Source organism: Podarcis filfolensis (assembly GCF_964270895.1).
Source record: "Podarcis filfolensis genome assembly, chromosome: 4".
NCBI lineage: Eukaryota > Metazoa > Chordata > Lepidosauria > Squamata > Lacertidae > Podarcis > Podarcis filfolensis.
In genome coordinates this window covers 87,452,083-87,466,085 of record NC_139607.1, presented here as the reverse complement: position 1 = coordinate 87,466,085, position 14,003 = coordinate 87,452,083, and the positions used below count along the sequence as shown (strand labels likewise).

At 49.8% G+C, this 14,003-nt stretch overlaps 1 protein-coding gene across 1 annotated transcript; it reads left to right on the top strand.

Moving 5' to 3' along the window:
• The first annotated feature begins 362 nt into the window (after nt 1-362).
• Nucleotides 363-13,932, top strand: ENDOD1 (endonuclease domain containing 1). The gene is made up of 2 exons (XM_083609968.1): nt 363-1,240; nt 12,580-13,932. Exons 1-2 carry the CDS (start codon nt 923-925, stop codon nt 13,705-13,707), a joined length of 1,446 nt encoding a protein of 481 aa, XP_083466094.1. The 5' UTR covers nt 363-922; the 3' UTR covers nt 13,708-13,932.
• The last annotated feature ends 71 nt before the right edge of the window (nt 13,933-14,003 follow it).

The window sequence follows — 14,003 nt, the reverse complement described above, 5'->3', positions numbered from 1 at the left end:
CTGATTTCAGGTTTCATGCAAGAGCAGCAAACTGCTACTTATTTACTTTATTATAATTATTGTACTTTTATAACCTGGACAAGGGAAAAGGCTCCTGGCTGTGCGATTTTCTCCCTCGGGTGCCAAAGCACCTTCTCCAGCCTTGGGCCACCTTGACTTTGATGGGGGGGTGGGCATTTTGCGGCTCAGCCACTGCGCGCAAAACCCGCGCGCTGCTGCTGCTGCTGCTGCTGCTGCGTAAAAACCCCTCCCTGTGACCCGCTGGCTGGAGAAGGGCGTCGCAAGCGCGCCATGATCGGCTTAGCCGGAGCCACTGACCCGCTGCAGCCTCGTCCCTCTTTCCCCCTAAGTGGGTGACAGGCAGGCCGGGCGGGCAGGGTGCTGCATGGGGGCGCGGGGAAGAGGTTCTGGCCGAGCCACCCGAAAGGCGTGCTGGTGCTGCTGGGGATCCCCACTGCAATGCGGTCCTCTCTCCACCCATCCTATCTCTTCCTCTCCCTCCGCCTGACACCAGCCGTGGCCCGGAGCCAAAAAAAAAAGGAGGAAGATAGCCTGGCGCTGATCTAGTGACGTAAGGGAGGCAATAACTCGGGCTATTTCTTCCTCCCCTCCCCTTCCTTCCTCCCTCTTCCCGATCGGCGGCCTGCACGCCTCTGAGCGCGTGCAAAGCGCCCATTTTCGCTTTTGCGGCGTGTGTCACCACGTGTTGGCGCTGCGCGCGGAAAGCCTCCTCGCGCCTGCCTGCGGTTTCGGGTTTCACTTCCCTCCTTTAAAGGCTGCGCCGCGCACCCAGGCGCGCGCCTCTGTCGCAGCAGCGTCTGGTCTCGCCCTTTCCCCTCCGCTGCCAAGAAGAGCCAAGCGGATCGCACCCTCTCCTCGCCCGGGAGAAACTTCAGGCAATCCTCGTTGCTGCGCAGTGAAGATGCGGACCTCGCTGCCTCTGCTGGCGGCCGTGGCGCTGGCCTTGGCCGGCTGGGCGCAGGGCGAGGTGGTGGCCGCGAAGGGAGGAGAGGAAGCCGCGGGCTTCGGAGACTGCGACGGCTTCTTCTACCAGCGGACGCCCCCCGAGGGGCTCCCGGGGCAGCCCGGGGATCAGCACGTGAAGATCTGCCAGAAATACAACCAAGAGCCGCGCTTCGCCACCCTCTACAGTACGCGGGACAGGATCCCGCTTTACGCGGCTTTTCTGTACACGGGAGGCGGCCAGAGCGGGGAAGAGAGATGGCTGGTGGAGCCGCAGGTGAGGCGGGAAGTGGCGGGTGATATTACTGATGATGATGATGATGATTTCTATTAATATGTTGTGAATCGCCCAGTGATCTTTGGATGAAGGCCGATACACACATTTTATTTATTATATATATATACACACAGCACACAATATCTGTCCTTCTCCAGCAGTTCCAAGGCTGGGTTACAAGCTAAAATTCATATTTCAAAACAGTTAAAATAGATTATAGGAACAGTGTAAGCTGGGCAGTTTTCTGTTTTTTTATTCTGCAATATTATGTTGTGAACTGCCCTGAGATCTACAGGTATAGGGCAGTATACAAATTAAATAAATAGATTAAGTGGGGGAGGGCAGGGGGAGTGGATTTTGCAAAGCACCAGGTCAGGGCAGCTTGCTGTGAAACTGTTTGCCGCCATCATTGTTACTTAAGGAAAGCTATGGGCTTTGGAACTCGCTGCCACGAGAGGAGATGGCTTTTTTTCTTATTGGAAGGAAGGGATTAGGCATCAGAACAGAGCCTGGTACTTGGATGAGGCCAGTGGCCTGCCTGGTCCAGCGCCCTGGTCTTGACAGGTGCCTGCGGCAAGCCTGTAAGCAGGAGAGGATGCTGCTGGACAGCCCTGCTGTTGGAAACGAGAGAGGATTGGCTGTTGCCTCCCTGCTTTGCTCTTTGCCACTGTGGGAAGGAGGACGCAGGAGGGGATCACCCTGCAGGGTGCACTTAGGTCATTGGAGGTTAGGCATTTAATGGCCTTGGAGAGCTCCCCTCCCTCCCACTTCAGAAGGCAACGGCCATTACTTCAAAATGTGGTAAGCCAGCAAGCCAGCCTCCAGAGCTCTCTTGATTATTCTGCTGGCTGAGACTCCAGACTTCTAGTGCGGCACCATTGTGCTGGGTTTGTGTGCGGAAGACGTAGCTTCAGATGTGATCTCGGAGCCTTCTTTCGTATTCTAGGGCACCTTGGAGACCAGACAGGGAGCTATAACCAATCCTGGCTTTTTTTTTTTACCTGTGTTATCTTTCTGATGGAAGTGCTTGCTGCATTCTGGAGTGACGGCTTGTCTCTTCTCTCTCCCCCACCTGTCTACTCCGACTGCCAATTCCAGCAGCAGTAAGGTTCTCCTCCTCCTCCTCCTCCCCTTGCGCATCAAGAGCATATCCGAAAGCACATTACTTTGTGCTGCGAGATTCAGAGCACAATGATGTCAGGGGGAGGATTGTCACATGGGGGGGCGGCGGCTCCATGTGTCTTTTTCGTTGGCCCTCTCCGCATTTAGCACATATTCATGGCAATCCCATTTTATACTCTCAAGAACCCTGCGAGTTTGGTTGGGTTGAGAGACAGTGTCACTCAAAAGCCACCCGTTGCGTATCGTGAGCGAGGATTTGAACCCAGGGCTCCCAGTTCATTATTCATGCTGGCACTCTCTTCCATCTTGGACCCATGCTTCTGACAGCGATCTATTGTGCGACTTGCCAAGGAATGCACCCGTGTTACACCCGTGTAGGGGCCTCTCGAATGTGCACTCGGGGGTGTTGGAGGCCCCTATTCCTCAGTTCCCTGAGAAGAGGGATTGATTGTTAAACCGCTCTGGGGATCATAGCTCTGTCAGGGAGATCTAGGCTGAGACTGGCAAAGCCATGCTTGGGCCAGGTGGATGAATGGGAAAGAGAAGCCTTGGGGTGTTATTTGAGATTCCCCAAGGAAGGGGAATTAAAAAAAAACACCCCGCTGCAAAAGCTCGGGAGCTACAGCTCCTACTTTACAGATGACAGTTTTCAGTTTGAAAGGCTGTTGGGTCCAGTCCTGGCTTAAGGATAAAGAGCCCCAAGAAGGGAGAACAAGGCTGCATACAATACCCAAAGAGAATCCTGGGAATGGGTGTACTAGGAGTTATAGCTCTGTGAGGAGTAAGCTACAGTTCTCAGGATTCTTTGCCAGGGGTGGTGGCATATAAACTTCATATCTATGGGGTGTAGGCTGCCTAGAAAAGGCCGCAAAGTTGCCCGTCAGCCATGAGCACCCAGAGAGCAAATTGAGCAGCTGCACACAGGTCAGTCTTTCTCACTGTGGAACAATGCCTTGTATTTCTGTTTAATCTGAAGCAATTGCTTCTAAATTTGCATCTGTTCATGTAAATTGGCAGATGCAAACTTGTGCCTTCTTTTTAATTATGATGTTGCATTTCCTCTCTTTGGGAAGTAGCTACCTCAGGAAGGAAATTAGAAAGTGTACTGATGGAGTCTCTTAGCAGGCAGAAGGAGCAGAACATTGGCTTCATCATACACACACACACACACACAACCAGATGTGGGGGACCTTTGGCCTTCCAGATGTTGTTGGACTACAACTCCCATCTGCCCCAAGCAGCAAGAGCAGTGGTCCAGAAGTCATAGTCCCATAACACACCTGGGTGAACACAGCTTCTTTCTCCCTGATATGTATAATTAACAAAAACCCAAGAAACCGGGTGAGGGTTGTTAGGGATGATCTCCACCTTCCCCTCACATCTGGCAGGGTTGTCAACATTTCTTTCTTCATCCAGCAAGACTCCTGCACCTGCAACACCTGTATGGCAGGCAACAAAGAACTATCGAAACGTAGAGGCATTGTCACATGGCTGCACACCTATGCAGGAGGGAAATAATAGTTCAGCTCAGTTTCCTCCTTTTGGGTCATGTCTACAGGCAGAAGAAACCTCGACACTCTTAGCTAAACCAGAGGTGGGAGCCCCTCCGAGATGTTGTTAGACTACAACTCCCATCATCCCCAGCAGCCAGCATGGGCATTAATCGGGATGGTGGGAGTTGTGGTCCAGTGACACCTGCAGTCATTCTTTGGGGGAAGCTGTGGTTGCTTAAGGGGACGCTGGTGGCGCTGTGGTGTAAACCACTGAACCTTGGACTTGCTGATCAGAAGGTCAGCTGTTTAAATCCCCGCAACAGGGTGAGCTCCCATTGCTCAGTCCCAGCTCCTGCCAGCCTAGCAGTTCGAAAGCACATCAAAGTGCAAGTAGATAAATAGGTACCACCCCGGCGGGAATGTAAATGGCATTTCCGTGCGCTGCTCTGGTTTCACCAGAAGCGGATTAGTCATGCTGGCCACATGACCTGGAAAAACCATCTGCGGACAAACGTCAGCTCCCTCAGCCAGTAAAGCAAGATGAGCACCGCAACCCCAGAGTCGTTCATGACTGGACTTAACTGTCAGGGGTCCTTTACCTTTTTTATGGTTGCTTAAAGTGGTATAACACTGCTTTAAATGTATACAGTGGTACCTTCAGTTGCGTACAGGATCCGTTCTGGAGCTCCGGTCAGATCCTGAGGCTTCCGTAATTGGAAGGACCTCTTCTGCGCATGCGCATGGTAGAGCGCTGCTGCGCATGCACGCGCGGTGAAACACTCCTGGGTTTGCCGCTTTCGCAACCCGAAGGTTACATTACGTAAGCCGAGGTGCTACCGCACTGTGGACGGAGCCAAGTGCCCTAAAGTTTGAGTAGCCAATCTGCAGCAAGGGGCCAGCAGGTGACAGAGGCTGCAGAAGTTTGTGGCGCGCCTGGGCGAAAGTAGGCGGGACCACAGGCGGGCTGTGGCGCTGAGCCAGCCTTACATTCCTAGCTGCCTCTCCAGAGCTGTGCTCGCTGCTGTTGCCTGTTCCCAGGCTCAGTGGAGGAGAGGTTAAAACCACACAAGCCACTGAAATGGGTGGGGTTGTTCTTGCAGTGTGCGCTGCAGCGACTTGGGCATGCTTGCTGAGAAGAATGCACATGGGTAGTTGTCAAGACTTCCTGTGCTTTGAGAAAACCATTGGATGCAGGAACCCAGGAGGAAGGCTCATAGCTTAGTGGTAGAGAATCATGCTTTGCATGCAGGTTCAATCCTTGGAATCTCCAGATAGCAGCTTGGCGGTCGTCGCAAAACCTTGCAGGAGCGAATCTGCTAGTTTTAACTCTACTTTGCATGAAGAAACTGCTTTCTTTTGTCTTTCCTGAATCTTCCAACGTTTGTCTTCATTTAGCGTTATGACAGAGATCCACCGACTTTCTCCCCATCCCCATCCATCATGCCTTCGCCCCTTTACTTGGCTCCCCCCCGCTCAAACTAAAAATACTGTGACCTTTCTTCCTTGGGGAGCTGCTCCAACCCCTTGACCGTTTTGGTTGCCCTCTTCCGAGCCTTTCCCAATATCCCTTTTGAGGACAAAATAGGGGTGTGCACAGTTTGTCCTTCCGGGAAGGAGCGTCTGTCGTCGCTGATTTTCTTGGAGGACCTCCGACCATGACTGTGGTTCCCACAGGAAGGAGTCGGAGGCTGTCTCCCGAGGGAGCCAAGAATGGTGCCAACCTCTGCCCTGACCCCTGCGGTACACAAATAGTCTTCTCCAAACAGACAGAGGCTTGACTCCAAAAATGAATAGGGAAGGAAAAGGCAAGAGGGGTGGGCGGTCGCCAGCTATTCTTTGCACACAAACGCATCCCATTGTCATGGCCCCCCTGCTCATCGGCAACAGAGCCGTCTGCAGAGGCTTCAAGAGGGGCATTGTCTGGGGAGGCCATTAGCCTGTTTGGCAGCGATGCTTTTAGGCATGCGCTTGTGCCAGCTGATGATGCTCTGCAAGGATCGCCCTTTCAGCTGCAGGGACATGCGCAGGGCACTTCCTGCTAGCCCCAAGGGGGGAGAAGGGCTTGTTGCCACTCTAATCTTAGGAGCTGTAAAGGGAAGCATCAGCAACATCCAGCGGCAGATACCTTGGGACCTTGAGGAAGCCAAACTCCCGAGATACAAAACTGGTATGCCAGCCACAGAGCCTTTCTCCCCCAGTGATGTCACTGTCAGCCTGGCTCTCTTACGGGTTTCCCAAACTTGGGTCTGCAGCTGTTTTTTTGTTTTTATACTACAACTCCCATCGTCCCTAGCTAGCAGGACCATTGGTGAGGGATGATGGGAACTGTAGTCCCCATACAGCTAGTGAAACCCTGGATTAGATAATGGAGAATTAGGCTATCAACATGGGACGCGGGTGGCGCTGTGGGTTAAACCACAGAGCCTAGGACTTGCTGATTGAAAGGTCGGCAGTTTGAATCCCCGCGACAGGGTGAGCTCCCGTTGCTTGGTCCCAGCTCCTGTCAACCTAGCAGTTCAAAAGCACGTCAAAGTGCAAGTAGATAGATAGGGACCGCTCTCCAGCGGGAAGGTAAACGGCGTTTCCGTGTGCTGCGCTGGTGCTGGCTTGCCAGCTGCGGCTTAGTCACGCTGGCCACGTGACCCGGAAGCTGTCTTCGGACAAGCACCGGCTCCCGGCCTCTTGAGTGAGATGAGTGCGCAACCCCAGAGTCGGTCACGACTGGACCTGATGGTCAGGGGTACCTTTACCTTTACCGTAGGCTATCAACAGTTACTATATGGCTGTGTTCTTTCTCCACTGCCAGAGGTGGCATGCCTCTGAACACCAGTTGCTGGCAGTCCCAGGTAGGAAAGACTTTTGTTGTACCCAGGTTCTCCTTGGGGGATTCCCAGAGACACCAGGCTGCTGGACTCGATGGGCTTTTGACCTGAACCAGCAGGGCTTTTCTCATGTTCTTAAGAGGCAATCTCCACTTCCTCAGTCCTTCGGGGAGTTATAGAGGAATGTGCAGAGAGCTTTCAGCCAGCTAGCCCTGGGGGGAAGGTGTGTCTGGCAAGGTTGCCAGAAAACAATACAGTATTTTGAAATAAGAAACGTTGGCTGTGGTGCAGGGCACAGCTGAAACCCAAGGTTGCAAGGAGGGTGTGTTTGCAGAAGAGATTGGTTGCTCTTTTCTTCAGTTCCTGAACTTGCATTCTTTTGCATTTTCTGCTTCAGGCTGGGAGAGAGCAGATTGCTGCAAGCCGCCTGTCAAACTGGATGGCAGTGGCCTGGTACACGCACGCAACACCCGTCGCTTGATAACTGCAGTGTCAGATGGGTGGCTTGCATGTCTAGAAGCTGTGGACCGTGCTTTCGTACTCTCCCCTGAAAGCCGGTGCTTCTCAGTGGAGGCAGATCACACATTCAGCGGACAGTGGAACATTCGAGGGTAGGGTGGGAATTGGCTCCAAACATGGAGCAATTAAGTGCAAGGAAACATCGGCATGTCTGAAACAGGCCTGAGTGAAGATTTGCACTTGGGCATTCACATTCCAAGTTGAGAAGACTTGCCCACACTGAAAAGTGTCACCAATCATTCGTGATGCGGTTGTCGTTATGGTGGTGCGGCTAGGGATGGGCGAATGTGCCAATCTCACTTTATCATTTTAGTATTTAGTATTTTAAATTTTATACGTTTTAAGGTATGGGTGTAAAACTTTACTAGTAGTTTCCTCTTTTGCAAGCCGCTTTGAGGTTTTCCGCAACCAAGCGGTGTATACATTTTATGAAAATGGCAAAGCCATTTCCCCGATATAACATTTTTGGGGGTATGTTTTCATGTGTTTATACGCACATTTTACCTTGGTGTGTGCCTCTCATTGCTCACCTGGAGAGCTGCACAGCAAATTTGGGGAAACGTGAAATTTGGAGGTTGGCTGTGCTTTCCTGGTCCATGTATTATTCTGAAAAGGGCAAATTTAGATAAGTTTGCATTTAAACACAAAGTGCATCAGATCCCACCCCTAGCTGCCTGGTACTGGTCTGATCTGATCAGGGAGGATACAAAGGAGTGCTGTGGGATGTGTTCTGGACCCGTTCTACCTGAGGAACTGCATGACAATGCTGGGTGCAGAAGTAGCCCCAGAGCTGGGGTGAGTGACATAGTCAGGCCATCTGCTCTGTGAGATTGCAGAGGCTTTAATTGCCAGGGACCCGCATCAGATTACAGGCAAGGGGGCAAAGCACATGCTCTACCCCAGCCCTTGAAATACCAAATAGCCTTTTCTAAATACCAGCTAGAGTAATGGACATAAATTTTTAATAGCCGTGTGCTCAAGATGGAAAGGGCAGGAGCTGCAGACAAAAGGACAGCATCTGCTAGCGCAACAGCAGTGGCACAAGATAAGATGTCCTTGCTTATGCTCCTGTTCAGCTACCCACATCCATGTGTACACACATTGTTGCTAATGTTTTTATCCAGGGTCGTGGGCAATAGCTTAGCTCTGTGTGTGTTATGTACAGTGGTACTTCGGGTTAAGAACTTAATTCGTTCCAGAGGTCTGTTCTTAACCTGAAACTGGGCTGCACGACTGGGCTGCTTTTTCTCTCTCTCAGGTTCTTTCAGCACCAGCAGGCATGAGTTCAGCAGGTAAAGTTTTTCCCTGTGTCAGGATGATGTGATGGGGAAAAGGCTTAACGTGTGGAATGTCTGCCATGCATGCAGCTATTTAAGCTTCAGGAATTCAGCTTGGGTTGAGAGGGGTTAGTTCTGTGTTTTGTCAACTCCTCCCTAGTCCCAGACTCTGAGTACATTGCCTCTTCCCTTTGGAATCCTAAATATTCCTCTACATAAGGGACATTGAATTTCCTCCTCCTCTTTAGCACCTAACTTCCCATTCCCCTCTGACTTACCAGGAGATTCTCTTTCTCCAGATGCTTAACCCATTTCACCCCCTCCAACCATCTCTGGTGAAGCAGCAGTGGCTCCAAACTATGATTTCTGTCAGTCTTCCCTAACCAGTTGCCCTCTAGGTGTCTGGGACGGCAACTCCCATCAGCCCCGGTGTGTTGGCAGGGGCTGATGGGAATTGTAGTCTGAAAACAAGGAGAGCGACAGGTTGGGGAATGCTGATTTTGGTGATGTCGCTTCCCAAGTGTCCCAATGGACAAAGCGCTGGATTTGGAGAAAAGAATCTGGTTAAACCTCCGACTTCAGTGTTTGGCTGCAGATCAATAACCCTTTCTTTCCTCAGCTTCACATCTCTAAAGAGGGAATAACGCTTACCTGCATTTCTGACTGAGTTGGGCAGGGGGCTGAGATAAAGTTGGCAGCAATATACAGTATCAGTAGTAAATAGCAGTCGCTGTCCCATTTTCCTTGTTCCAAGTATTTAGTTACATGAAGAAAACTTTGGATCACTTATCCGAAACCTAATACATAGGCTGCAATTTGAGAATAATCCCAGGCTGTTGTTTGGCTGATAAAAGCGAATGAGTATAAAACTAGCGAACAGTGGACACAGGTACACAGCCCCTCCCCTCCCAATACAGTGGGAGAAAATGGTGGTACCCAAGGATTCCATTTTGGCAGCAAGAATGCGTGTTTCTTTCTTAAGATAATTTCTACCCTACGCTTCTGTTCCAATAGTAATATTCAGGGCCAGATGTAGCCCCCTCCAAGAGACTCCCTATTCCCCTCACAGAGCTACAATTCCCAGAGTTCCCTGGGAAGGAGAGCTTGAGTCTTAAACTGCTCTGCCTATTGTAGCTCTGTGCAGGAAATAGGTGTTTCCCGAAAACCTTTGGCACCCTTAACGAACTGCACTTCCCATGATCCTTTGAGGGAACCAGTGACTGCTTAAGGTGGTATGACACTGCTTTAAATGTTTAGTGCACATGGGGCCTAAAATAACGGTAGTGTGGTCTTCCCAGGTCCCCCTTCCTCCAGTTTTGGCAAGTAGCCGCAGGCTGTGTCCGAAAGGCACATGAGGCCCCCTCTTTGCTGAAGCGAAGAAGGTCTGGATCTAGACAGTGCCTGGATGAGTGCCCACTTGGGAACCACAGGGCTCATTGGTGGGAAAACCAAGTGTGATATCATTAGGAATTAGTAAAACAGAAAGGCCCATCCAACTCCAGTTTGGGCTAGTAGCCATGGCTGGCGGGGCTGTGCATGCTTTTGCATGGGCGGTGGTGTTCTGGGTGCTGAGAAGCATTCTCCCCTTGCAGCAAGCTGGTACCCATCATTATCAAGCTTAGTGCCGTCCTCTTTACAGGAGCTGGAGAAAGAGAAGAGGGATGTGGGTGAGGACCGGGTGGTTGCTAGGCAACCGCAGCACAGCTAACCAGTTGTTAAGCAACTGCAGCAATCGGGAGCCATCCTTCATGGCATAAACAGCTCCTGCTCCCTCATTAGGAAGAGAAGAAGGGAAGAACATTGTCCAGATGCTTCTGTAATTGCAGGCATCACAGCGCAGGGGGATGCTTCCGCCTGTTAAATATAAGAGGAGCTAACCTGATTAGCAGCAGACAGGGCTTGGTTTTTGAGCTAGGAATCAGCACTGGAGACAAGGAACAGCCATGCACTCTCCTGGAATACGTAAAGCAGTAAGAGAGACTGGAGGAGTGGATGAAGCAGATAGAGAGATGGTTTTTCTCCCTAATACTAGAACTTGGGGACACCCAAATGAAGTTGAGTATTGGTTGGTTCAGGAGGGCAGGCAAAAGGAGGTACCTCTTTTGAGGAGCACGTAGATAAACTACAGAATTCACTACAAGATGTCCCAGTGGCCACCAACAACCCATCAGCCCCAGCCAGCATGGGCAATGGCCGGGGTGATGGAATTTGAAGTCGGTAACATCTGGAAGGTCAGAAGTTACCCTACCCCATCCTCATCCTAGAGACTCAACGACTCCCAGCCAGCCAGCCGAAGATCTGGAGTTAAGGACAAGGTGGGCAGACTATCGTTTGCAGGATGGCTGGAGCCCCAGTCCTTGTCTGCTTAGAAATTACACAGTAGCATCAGAAGGACTATGACAGCCTTGCAAATAAGCCCACAGATGTTACTAGCCTGCTTCTTCTTTTTTACCAGCCAACTAAGAAGCTACTAGTTTGCATCTTTGGTTGTAACAGAAGGAAGTCCCCTCCTCCATAGTCCTCATGAGAATTCGGGCTACTTGCAGGGTAGTTAAAAAAGGAAAATTGGCTTCTACCAACCAAACTGGTGGGATGGGTGGAATGATTTGTCTCTCCTCTGCCAGCCTGTTTGGCTTCCATGGTGGTCACAGAGGAAAGGGCTCTTCTTGCATGGAAGCCAAGTGGACTAGCAAATAAGAGAGAGGGTGAGAGATGGACCCATACTTCCTCCACCAAACCACTCACTCACCTGTATGGAATTCCTGATTTGCCTCTGAGTACCAGGTGAGCTATGAAATACAAGGCTAGATGATGCACATTCCAGGAATGGCTCTAAGGATGGAGGCCGATTGGCCATTATTCACACTGACTCCCTGACATTCCACTCATTTGTATGCGTAATTGAGTTGTTCCAAAAGCTGGTTCTGATGTAATCTCTGCATCACACACACATCAAGCTGTTTACAGTGTCATTTGGAAAAGGTCATCCTAGCGGTCACTCTGCTACTAGAGACCTCTGGAACAGGCACATTCCTTTAGGTGACTCAGGAGAAATGCGTCCTCAACCTATGTAATAATCTGAACCTGGCAAAAAGCTGTGTAATGTAAGAGGCGTGTCCACCTGTTCAAAATTCCACATTGCTTGTGGCAAAGGCACTGATTGGCCAAGTTGGCATGGAATGCTGCTTATGGATATTCCAACTACTCAATGAAATGAGGTTGTTAGGATGTTTGTAGATCAGCTTCTGTAAGGGAAGGGAGAACTGCCAGTTTGGCTGGAATTGTAATAACTTTGTTATTGTAATAACCTTGCAAGAGGTGTGGCTTTGCGGGACAATCTAGAGATGCAAAAGGCCAGGAGGACCTGAAGGAAAAGTGAGGAATAGGTCTCATATTAAAAGGTAGCAGCGTTACTGGGGATACTGTTGACTGTATCAACGTAGAGGTTTTATTAATAAATGTTGTGTACTACAGTAAGTGTATCTCTGTAATTTGGAGACAGCAGTAATTACCAGTGTGTCTTTTAAATATGATGGGTTGTATCTAATGCTAGTCCTATTCAGTAAACCCACTGTAGTAAACATACATTAATTTCAATGGGTCTACTCTGAGTAGCAATTAGTTGAATGCAATCCAGGGCATGGACGTAGCCAGGATTTATGTTGGGGGAGTCAGGATTTATGTTAGGGGAGCAGAACTGAGCTATCTGTGACGCGTTTGTCAGCTAAGTATTTTTATTTATTTACTTGATGTAACCATTAAGTTACATTGCATGAACTGCAAATTTTTCAATGTCAGGTTTTGACGTTAATACTTTTTTTTTACAAATTTAAAATTCAAGACTTCAGAAATACCACAAACACTGAACTCCACCTGAATCCCTGTCCATGGTTTTGTGTTCAATTAGAGAAATGGCTGGCAAGTTTTAAATCACAAACTTTCCTTGTTCTTGTTTAAAGGCTTGAGACAAAATGTAATTTTTGAAATTAGACAAGTCTTAAGATTTCTAGAATCTGGATTGTCCAGGAAATTGCACACAGGGCCCGAGAAATTTAATGAGTGACCTTTTTTCTAAAATCCAATTATTTCTCTTGTTCACATTTCAGATCGATGATCACGAAAATGGCCTGGAAGGAATGATGCCGGAAGTTGAGGTCACAGGTTCAGTGGACAACTTGGGGTCCAAGCAGGCCCTCACAGCAGACTATGTGGACTCTGGCTACGAGAGGGCGCAACTAAACCCTAGTTCTCTTCATAATGGCGACCACGAGATAGCCACCTACACACTGACCAATGCGGTGCCGTTGACCCCACCTCTCCATGAGATATGGCACTGGGAGATTGAGAGCCTGGTAGGCCAAGCCTTGGCTCCACACTGTGACAATGGGAAGGGTCTCTATCTTGTTTCTGGAGCAATTCCTTCCACCCTCAAAGTGAAGGACAAAGTCTCTGTCCCCGAGTCTCTCTGGCTGGCCGCCTGCTGCGATGATGGTTCCAAGACCTGGTCTTTGGGATTTATTAAGCAGGCAACTGCTGAGAATCGCCTAGAAGACCTCACTGTGGAAGCCCTTGAGAAGAAGCTCCATGCAGGAGCTCAACTGTTTAAGAACCACTGCGGCCAAGACAGACACGACCCCAAGAAACTGGAGGAGGTCCACCATGCCGTGAAACACATCCGAGCTAAGGAACCGGTGCCACAAGCGAAGAAGTCCACCACAGGCCAGCACACCGGCACACAGCCAAAGGAGGAGAGTGGCTTTCTGAAGAAGTTGTTTTATTTCATCGTTACCCCTATCTTCAAACTGCTGAAATTGGTTGTCTACCTGGTTGGCCAGATTGTGAAATACACCTTCTCTCTCCTGTGGCGCCTCATCCAGACGATCATCGGAGGGGTGTTCACCTTCATCAAAGGAATTGCCACAGCGCTGCTGAATGTCTTTGTTGATGTGGCTCGCGTTGGCGTCAACATCCTGAACGGAATTGCCCAAAACATCTACAGCGTCCTGATGGTTACATACAAGATTCTCAGCATCCCTGTGAATGTGATACTAGACATCGTGTCCTTCCCTTTCTACACCCTGGGTGCCATCCCTACTGTCCTCCGAGATATCGCCTCAGGTATTGGTGGATTATTCTTACTGGCAATTGATGCCACGACAAGCATTGTGAAGGGCCTAAATTACATCGTTTCACATTTAGCCAAAAGGTTCCTTCCTAAGATTTACGATGCCTGAAAAGCGGTGTGAGAAAGCGAATGGCTATGAAGAACTCTGGGGAAAGAAACCCAAAGCAATACTTTCCGATATGTTGCTAATCTCCTGCTGTTCCTATAAAGTATTTATTTGTGATGACATTAACAGTAATGAACCGATGTTCTGGTAACATGGGTGAGCTTCATGCCCCCTTCCCCTCCCGAAGGGGCATTTTATGGCAAAATTAAATGTTCACTTATTGTAAAATGTTGCACTTTGGGTGGCTGGTTGACCTTTCCGTCTCATGTCAAGTCTTTTGAGAACCAGGAAAAGTTCTG

Excerpts from the sequence above, each read along its gene's own strand:
- ENDOD1 (XM_083609968.1), top strand. The coding sequence starts at position 923 with ATGCGGACCTCGCTGCCTCTGCTGGCGGCCGTGGCGCTGGCCTTGGCC. Across the intron at positions 1,241-12,579 it reads GATGGCTGGTGGAGCCGCAG|ATCGATGATCACGAAAATGG; the intron begins GTGAGGCGGGAA and ends TTCACATTTCAG.